This window comes from Squalius cephalus (assembly GCF_949319135.1).
Source record: "Squalius cephalus genome assembly, chromosome: 24".
Classification (NCBI taxonomy): Eukaryota; Metazoa; Chordata; class Actinopteri; order Cypriniformes; family Leuciscidae; genus Squalius; species Squalius cephalus.
In genome coordinates, this window is record NC_137145.1 from 2250267 (window position 1) to 2260039 (window position 9773).

Here is a 9773-nt window from a genome sequence, read left to right on the forward strand (position 1 = left end):
CAAGAGGGACGAGTCTCTGTAGAACTGGCATCTGGGAATGACCAAACTGTAAATCCTAAAGTTAACCTAACTCATAAGCACAGAAAGGATTGCTGAATAAACTATATTTAAGACTCTCTTTAAAACTGGGAGTTTCTTACATCATCTGTTCCAAATCTAGTGAGCTGGACAAGTTTTAGACAAGTTTCCCAATGTGAAGGATGTTCAAAAATGCAGTCAGCACTATTATTTTTGCCTTCTCAGATATTGCAAATATTATTCATGAATAAGGCAATACCAGAATGCATTATGAGTTAGGTGGGGGGCAAAATACATGCAAGATGGTGTATGGAAATGTATATTTTCAATTATAAAATATATTTATCATATCAATATAAAAAAAACTATTTTACTCAATATTTCTATATATTGTGTATTGTCCATTTATTTAAATACAATTCACATTTGTGTATATTTTGCTCCATATTTGTGTCTATTGTGATTTGTCCATTTTATTTACTTGATATTTTATATTGCTAATATATATATTAAATATATATTTCTCTAGACTCGTGCATCATCTTGCATGCTTTTTTTTCACCAAACATGAAAGTCAGTGATGTAAAATGTACGAGTGTCATGCACACAAACGACTCAATGATTTGCTTCCTCTCAAAAAACTAATTTTAATTAAAACAAAAATGTTGAATCATTAACAAGTTTATAAAACAGTGATTTAGTTACATAAATAAATTGATATCGGTGTATCAAATCTTAAATTCAACTTCATGAGAATGTTGACACGGGTGAAGAAGTACAATCGTTTACCTTGTATAATAAATAAAATGGAAAAAAAGAAGATATTTCTGTTTCTAAACGAACAAAATAAAGTAAAATAAAAAGAGCTACAGACAAACCTCTAAGGAAGGGGACACTCGACAACGTTTTTGCACCAAAAACATAGGAAACCTGCTTTTAAAGCACAGAATACAGAACCATTCAGCTAAAATTAAAGACAGTAAAGTTGTAACCAAAGTTGGTTGGCTTTCATTTTTAACGAACAAGTTTGGTAGTTAGAACTCCAGTTTGGTTATTTTAAAGCGTTAAGACAAGGCAAGAAAGAAGGCTGTTTTCGTTTCGTTGAGGAATCCTATAGGAACGACAAAACGTTAAAAAAACCTCAAAAAAAACAAAAAAACATTTGAACAGTCAGACCTACACAGCAACTTTCTGTCTTGCACAAAGTTAAGATGTCAGCAGATAGGCATGTACATGTTATTGTGCATAAAAATGGAGTTTCGTCGTGACTCGATTATTGTGGAAAGAAACAAGAGCGTCAGGCCAATCGCTCGGCATGTTTGCGTTAACATCGATACTGTTGGATCTACATTTCTAGGCGTTTTTTGAGGCACGTGGGCCTGCGTTTCTTGCATTCCCAATTCTTAATGCTAAGGCTTGCTGCTCTGGTTCACTGGGTGTCCGTCCAAACCACTGGTGCCCTCGGGGTCTACGCCAATGCAAACTCGACCCAGATCGCGAATCGTGCATCAGCATAGAGACCCGACACACAGGTTCACTGCCCGATTCAAGCCCCGACAGCACGGCCGTGTTCGGAAAGGCACGCTAGCGCACTGACACTGCGGATGATACTGTGCAATGCAGATTAAATGTGAAAAAGACGAACTGAATTAAACATGCAACGTCAGGAGAAACGTTCCTCGTGGAGTAATAATGCCTACCGTTTGCGTTTCCCGCGCAGTGCGCGCGCGCTAGCCTTCCGTTCCGAACACAGCCCGAGGCTCGCGTTTCGTTTAGTCCCTCTGATATGTTTTATTTCAGACCAAGGTACTGCAGCTTCAAGTATTTTGCATTACATAGAATATTCTTTTTATAAATTAGTTAACGTATACATTTTTTCAATATTCAGACATATACTATCATATATACAGTACAATAAAATGCTCTCATTCTTTCATGACCATTTTTTTCTTCTTTTTTTTCCTTTTTTTCAAAGAGAATCCCTGAGATGTATGTCGACAGTCGCTAAGTTTCCACAAGCGCAAGCACAATGGGGTTGAAGTGTGTGTGTGTGTGTGTGTGACATGCTTTTGGACGAAACAGCACTGCAAAGCCACGCAATTAGCCTGGTGAACTGAAAAGGAATTTAAAAAATAAAAAATGGAGACGTGTTTTTGTTTTTCTGGTTTCTAACACTTCTTTAGTACACTGGTAACGTGTGACTGGTTCAGGAAGGAGTAAAGCTGAAGCCGTACGAGGTACTTGTCACTTAGGATGGAGGTGTTGTTTGGTTTAAAGCCATTTTTCTTCTTCACTTTGAGGCTGTGAATGTTAAACAGAGAGATCTGGAGTGCTGTGTGGACTTTCGCCACTGGACAACATATACTCAGTGTAAACCCAAACGTCGTGACATACTCTTTCACACAAATAAAAGGGGAAACACACAAACTTCCAACAACATGACAACGTTCCACTTTTTTTTCCCGTTTTCTTTTTTTTGCGCAAGTCTATACACATAATACCGGTGTGGTTCGTAATGTTTTTCTCGTCTCTAGGCAAGCGAAAGCTAGCCGAACCGCTCTCGCACGAGCATCATGAGTTTCTTTTTGCCTTTGTATATCTGTTTCAGGTTGTCTATGAACTGTGTGAACTGGATGTGTCCGTCGTGCGCCATGAGGAAAGTCTCTCTGGCTTTGCTGAGGAACTCGATGAACTCGCTGTAGTGCCGTGGGCTGATGTGCGTGAGCCGCGAGTGCGTCGTGTTTATGTACGCCCCGATCGTGGCGTCCAAGAGCTGTCTTAGCGGGGCTTTATCCAATGACATCAACTTCCCAGAGTTCCTACGGCTATGCAGCGCCACCATGCCAGGCGTCGTCAGCGTGCAACGACGCAAAATGTCCGACAGCACGGTTGCGCACTTCACGCTTTTCACCACTAGGGGGATGATAGCGGCCAGCTCGTTCTTGCCTAGTGAGTGGCTAAGCGCACAAGCCCACAGTACGTCGTTGATAGCGGGATGCGTGTCCTGGTTGTAGCTCAAGTTCAAGTGGGCCATCGCTAACGTGGCTAGTTTATACGCGCGCATCGGATACCCGCGGTGCTCCATGTAGCGCGCGATGGTGAACAGTTGCGTGTAGCTCATGCCTGTAGTGGCCGCGTCCAACACGATCTGGTAGGCCGTCTCGAAGGCGATGTGGTCCTTCTCGCAGAGCGTTAGCGCCGATAGCGCGCAGTTCTGAGGGTCCTTCATGGCGCACTGCAGGGCTAGCGTCCGCGCGCTGCTCGCTAGGTTCTCCTGCTGATGGCAGTCCAGATGTAGCCGTACGATGGTGCTGTTGGACATGACGGTGGTCGCGACGATGCTCGTGGCCTCGGTGGGCGTGAAGAGCGTAAACCAGCTCTGCATGATGCTGTCCAGTGCATAGACCCCTGCGCACACACACACTCATGTCAGTCAACGTCATTAAAGGATGCAAAACTGTCCCTATTTATGTTCTTAATACATATTCTTATTGGGTTCAGTTATATATATATATATATATATATATATATATATATATATATATATATATATATATATATATATATATATATATATATATATACACACAAATAAAATGAAATATTAAGTTCTTTAAAAATGTCATATTATTGAAGCCACTGCAACATTTTAATTATTTAAAAAATTATATATATATATATTAGTGGTGGGCCGTTATCGGCGTTAACGCACTGCGTTAACGCGAGACCCTTATCGCGCGATAAAAAAAATATCGCCGTTAATCTATTCCCCAAGTTGGGTTGGAAGATGGCTCTACTACACAAGCTATGATGACGCAATCTACCCGCGGCCGCGAGGTAACCCGGCTGCAACGCATATTCGTCATCATCTTAAGTAAACACGGCTGAAAGTGAAAGCTGCAACGTCCATTATTTGGACTTGGTTCGGATTTAAGCCGTCCGACAAACAGCAGCAAACTATCCGAGTGTGTGGGGTAACGGTTCGGTAAGTTAACACACGACTAATCCGTTCTACCACCTCAAATTCAAAACGAAACATGATATCACTGAATAGCCTACCAGCGCGCGCGTATTATTCTCAATCCAATATATCTTAGTGGTGTAACGTTAACACATAATCTCTGTCTACGCCCGATTTTAAGAATCGTTGTTGTGTTTCTTTTTAACTGAAAAGACATCAGTTAGACAATATTATAACTTTAAATTTGGGGTTTCATAAGCTCAAAGCTATAATAAACATTAGACCTACTTAAGATCTCTGCAGCTAGTGTACTTAAATTTTATTTATCTGCAAAATTATGTTGTATACTTACAGTTTTGCACAATATATGTTCTCAAAACTACATATACCCTTTAAAAAAAAAATTAGCAGTTGTTTAGCAGGGTCTGTGTAACCTGTTCTGTAATGGTTTTATTATAATATACTGTATATCGTTATCGCAAAAGGCTGCAATGTATATCAAAATATAGATTTTAGGCCATATCGCCCATCCCTAATTGATAGCCTATAGTAGTTGATAATAACATAGGCCTATGTTGCCTACGGGCGGTAACAGTACAGAAGTAACCTTTTACAGTCTATGAGTAGAACAGCTTTCTCAAGCAGTTTGTGATGCATTTTGGAAACAGTTCCTGAGATGAGCCCCTGGTCTAATGCGCCACCTGGCTTGAGAAACCCGTTCTCAAAGACTTAGCCTACTTTTATAGTCATTATTTGGGTAGCACACATATTCTGAATGCCTTCGGCAGAATTCAAATGAGCCATTTTAATCTAGATTAATCTAGATTAATTTCAAAATTAATCTAGATTAATCTAGATTAAAAAAATTAATCTATGCCCACCTCTAATATATATATATATATATATATATATATATATATATATATATATATATATATATATATATATATATATATAGAGAGAGAGAGAGAGAGAGAGAGAGAGAGAGAGAGAGAGAGAGAGAGAGAGAGAGAGAGAGTTCAATAAACTATTCATTTTATTAATAGTAAAATAAAATAACTATTTTGCACAGCTACTGCATTTATATACACACAAATATGGGGCCTCATTTTTAAGGTTATATTAGTTTTGTAGATACATTTAAATTCTGTGTACATATGAAGTTCTTTACAAAGCTAATATTTTAATTTAAATATTCTTGAAATATATATAATAAAATACATGTAAAACTATAAACTATATACAAAAATAAGATTTTATAAGATATATATATATATATATATATATATATATATATATATATATATATATATATATATATTTTTTTTTTTTTTTTTATATATGATTTTTCAGCAGCGGTGCAAAAATAGTTATTTTATTTTACTAGTTAATAGTTCATTAAACACTAATTTTAAACAGATTGCAATTTTGTAAAAGAAATAAGTCCCTCATGGCTGTGTATTATGGTTATTTTACTCTGTTTAGCTATCATACCGTGGTAAAATCACAGGAAAGTGCAGCCTTGACTGGATAATTGCTTAACCAAGATAACCAAGATCTGGTAACACTGAAAGTTCAAACTTACCAACTTCTGTGGCACATGTGACTAGCCATCGTACCATCTCTCGCCGCCGCCAGTTCAGCGTCGAAAGCGTCATACGCATTACCTGAGAGACATCAGGAAAGAAACAGAAAACATGTAAGGAAATGAGCACACACAGGTGTAAGTGTGTGTTGATGGAGAAGTGTGTATACCTGAAGACCCAGCTCCAGGGAGACCTTTAGCAGAGTGATGTCCGGCAAACTGTCCATGAGCGTCGCGATCTTAAAGGCATCCTGCGCCAGTTTGAAGATATGAGAGGAGGAGTGAATGTTCTTCTGTATGGACTCTAATACTGTCTCTAACCTCCGGGCGTCACCTGCAAACAACACAGGACAACAACACATGAACATCTCAACCAGTGTGTTCCACCTTTTATGATATATTACAACTGGAAGTAAGCAAATTATGAAGTGTATTTTATATTTTAAAATTACTGAAAGTTTGTTAAACAATTTGTAAGCATATTGCATAGTTGTGCCTGGACTCTATGGTTTTATTTGTGGTGATAACGCAATGAAACATGACAAATTGTGCGACATAATTTTTGGCCAGACTGTCATACAAAGATATTATGCAAATACAAGAGGGAATTAACAAAATATTAATAACTGAATATGTTAATATGTTGTAATCAATGCATATATATATATATATATATGCATTGATTACAACATATTAACATATTCAGTTATAAAGATATAAATACCTTAACCAAGTTTATAATTATGCATAATTTGATGCATTTAAATAATGCATTCATGATTAAACATTACTGTAAATATATAAATCATTTATTTAAGTATTAACATTAAGTTCATGAAATGAATATTAATGCATTCCTGATCGATTGCTGTCGATTCAGACTCCTCAGGTACTCATGCACATCCCTAGTGAAGATACAAGGGAGGACAGAGAATGTGTAATATTTCATAAATATTTAATGGGATATAAACGGATTCACACAAGTGATGGAAATTTGACGTGACTGGCCATTCTGCCATTTCTGTAAACACTGCAAACAGTCGCCAGTGACCTTGGAGAAACATCAGGAGCTCAGAAACACTGTCTACAGCAAACACACACACGCTCTCACACACACGCACTCACCTACACACACACACTCTCTCTCTCGCATTCACACACACACACTTACATAGTCATGCACACGGCTTATGCTTAACTAAACACACTTTGCATACTTTACACGCACACACTCTCGCGCACACACACACACTCTTGCACACACACACACACACACACACACTCACTCACTCAGCATGAGCCGTGAGTCAGCACTAGAGCCAGATGCCCAGCGTGATGCGAGACGCTGAGAAACCCTTCAAACGCTCGTTCAGAGACAGGATTTCCACTCATCCCCAGTTTGCTGATCTCCTCTGTTTTCAGCCTCTCTGCACTGCGCTGCGTTGAGATCTTAAAAATACTGTGCAACTTTTCCAAGCCTGTTGTTTCTCCAAACCAAGGAGAGGAAAGCAGATTTGATATTTTACGGTTGGAACTCGTGGGTTTGTCGTCTGCTAGCGGAAACGCGCTTCACAGGCCTGCATTAAGCAAACAGCACAGTCCCAGCATGCAATAGCCGTCATTTCAGCGTCTCGGTTAACTATAGACTCGATATAGTGATGGAGAGTGAAGGAGACTCTCTGACCTTTGGCTGCGGTCAGCATGGTGGAGGCCAGCTCGCACTGCTGGGACTCGATGTGGCTGAGGGTGAACCACCGCGGGTAACGGTTGGGGACGACTGATACTATATGGTGAGGCCGGGACATGTCGCCCGAAGGAGCCGTGGATTCCAACACTGGTAACCTACGAACCAAAGAGACACAGCAACATCGTCAGTTTCAGAAACAGCAGAACAGACAGAGCAAAACACACACACACGCTCACACACGCGTTCTCACACACAGCAACATTGTCAGTTTCAGAAACAGTAGAACAGTCAGAGCAAAACACACACACACACACACACACACACACGCATTCTCACACACAGCAACATCTTTTTATCAGCAACATCTATTTATCCAAAATAAACGTCTGTGTTGACATAATATATGTGTGTGTGCTGTGTATAATTATTTTGTATATAAATACACACACATGCATGTATATATTTAAGAACAATTAGTTATTTATGTATAAAATATATATCATATAAATTATGCATAAATATATATTCAGTATATACATGCAATTTTTTTAAATAATATGTGTGTGTGCTGTGTATAATTATTTTATATATATATATAAATACACTCATATACATGTATGTATACACAAGAAAAATGTGTTATTTATATATAAAATATTTATATATAATATAAATTATGTATAAATATATATATACACATGCAAATATTTCTTAAATACATGCATGCATGTGTGTGTATTTATATATACAAAATAATTATACACAGCACACACACATATTATATGTAAACAAACTCTAGAAATTACTCTATTTTTCAGGCTGACTAATGTGCATGAAAGGCGGGACTTTTTGATTTATCTCTGATTTAGCAAACTATGATCACAGACCATATGAGGACGAGAAGGGACAGGTATAGATTCATTCAGATGTTAGTGAATCAGTTCAAATGAATGATTATAAATAAACAAATGGCCAAATCGTCCCCCCTAATATTTGATATTCTTGATGCTGCTCTGTTGCACTCCATTACGCTCAGCTTTGTTTGATGTTAGGATGACAAAACGTTTTAAAGTCCCCCTGTGGTGCAAATCCAGCTTTTAATGTTGTTTATGTGTCTATGTGGTGTTTTTAATATGCTTTAAGACAAACCATGTGTAAATTCATAAGTCGACAGCATTGCTGAGTATTTCCTCCTTAAAACTGCAGTGAACCAAAGACAGTCTCAAAAACACGCTTTGAAATCGCTGGTGTTTCTGACGTCACAAACTACCTTGTAACCAATCAGATCAACGTGTGATCGTCAACCAGTGGATCTCTGAGCTGAGTGAGTGAGTGGAGGCGGGGCTCATTTGCATATTCATAGAACCGCGAATACTAAATGAGGCGAGGGTGTCGAGTTACATTCAAGATATTTTAAGGCATTTTTAAGGGATACAATTATTGACTAAAGGGAGACTTTAAAAGTTAAATGTCAAAATGATTGAGATGGCCAAAATAAAAAAATAAAAAGTTCACTAAAGACGAGTGCGAATTCCATCGTTTTAAAGATGAAGTCTGAAGACTGCATGGGAAGATGGAAGTAACTAAACGTTTAATATTTGATATCAATATTACTAATCTTTTGGTTGCCATTAACTGACCATGAAGTGATTTATGGACGTGAATTGAAGGTTTCACCAGCTCTAGAAGCACAGCAGAAGTTCCTCTGGGAAAGGACAGTGAGAGAGGTTTTGCTTATTGTTTTAGCCAGATAACATGAGCCTGGAGGCGGTCGGTGGCCTTTACACACACACACACACACACACACGATTAATACCACAACATGGCAGAAAGAAGCGTCCAGCTGTTTTATGCATGACATGAACTTCAGAGATCTTCCATATGAGCACATCTTTGCCGTGCACTTACAAAATGGACGTCCTCATTATGACAGAAGTCGAATATGACCTTGTAAATTGCCCATTAGTTGCATGTTGGGCATCTTTAAGACTACTTTCTGTATCTAGCATGACTTTCCAGTTAACTTCCAATCATCTGTCTGATCACACATCCTCATGTCAGAGCAGGATTCGTCCGTTCATACATGTCAAAGCATCATGTCCTGGCATGGAGATAATTACGGAGTTATCTACAAAAGGGAATTGTATTATGAGGAGATCAGGCCTCGTCTGAGCCGATGCCGCGGAGAGCAGTTATTTGGAGACCGTGGTCTTTTTATAGAGAAAGTCAATACTGAGCCCGAAGCTCCAGCGCCGGCTAAACTTAGAGGATCTTTGTTTGATACCATTGACTTTATACGCGTATCCTGAGCTGAAAATCCCCCGGTAAACGCAATCCAATCACAATATAATACAATACCAGACAGATTTGATGACATGATTGTGTGTGTGTGTGTGTGTGTGTGTGTAGGTTGCTCAAAAAAGAAAGATTAATAAAACATATGAGAGGAAATCTGTGACAAGATGTCGATGTAAATCTGTTGGACCAGAACCAGCCATAAAACAGCACACGATCAAAGCGAA

General features: G+C 38.5%; 1 protein-coding gene across 1 annotated transcript in view; it reads right to left on the reverse strand.

Annotated features, from left to right (window-relative positions):
• Window positions 1-649: 649 nt before the first annotated feature.
• The window catches only part of LOC307152271 (zinc finger SWIM domain-containing protein 6), an 87958-nt gene continuing 78834 nt past the window's right edge, over window positions 650-9773 (reverse strand). The window contains exons 11-14 of the mRNA XM_079860765.1: window positions 7249-7406; window positions 5735-5898; window positions 5565-5646; window positions 650-3426 (exon numbers count right to left, since the gene is read on the reverse strand). Coding sequence (XP_079716891.1) covers window positions 2564-3426; window positions 5565-5646; window positions 5735-5898; window positions 7249-7406 — 1267 coding nt within the window. The 3' untranslated portion in view covers window positions 650-2563. The remainder of the gene's footprint in view (window positions 3427-5564; window positions 5647-5734; window positions 5899-7248; window positions 7407-9773) is intronic.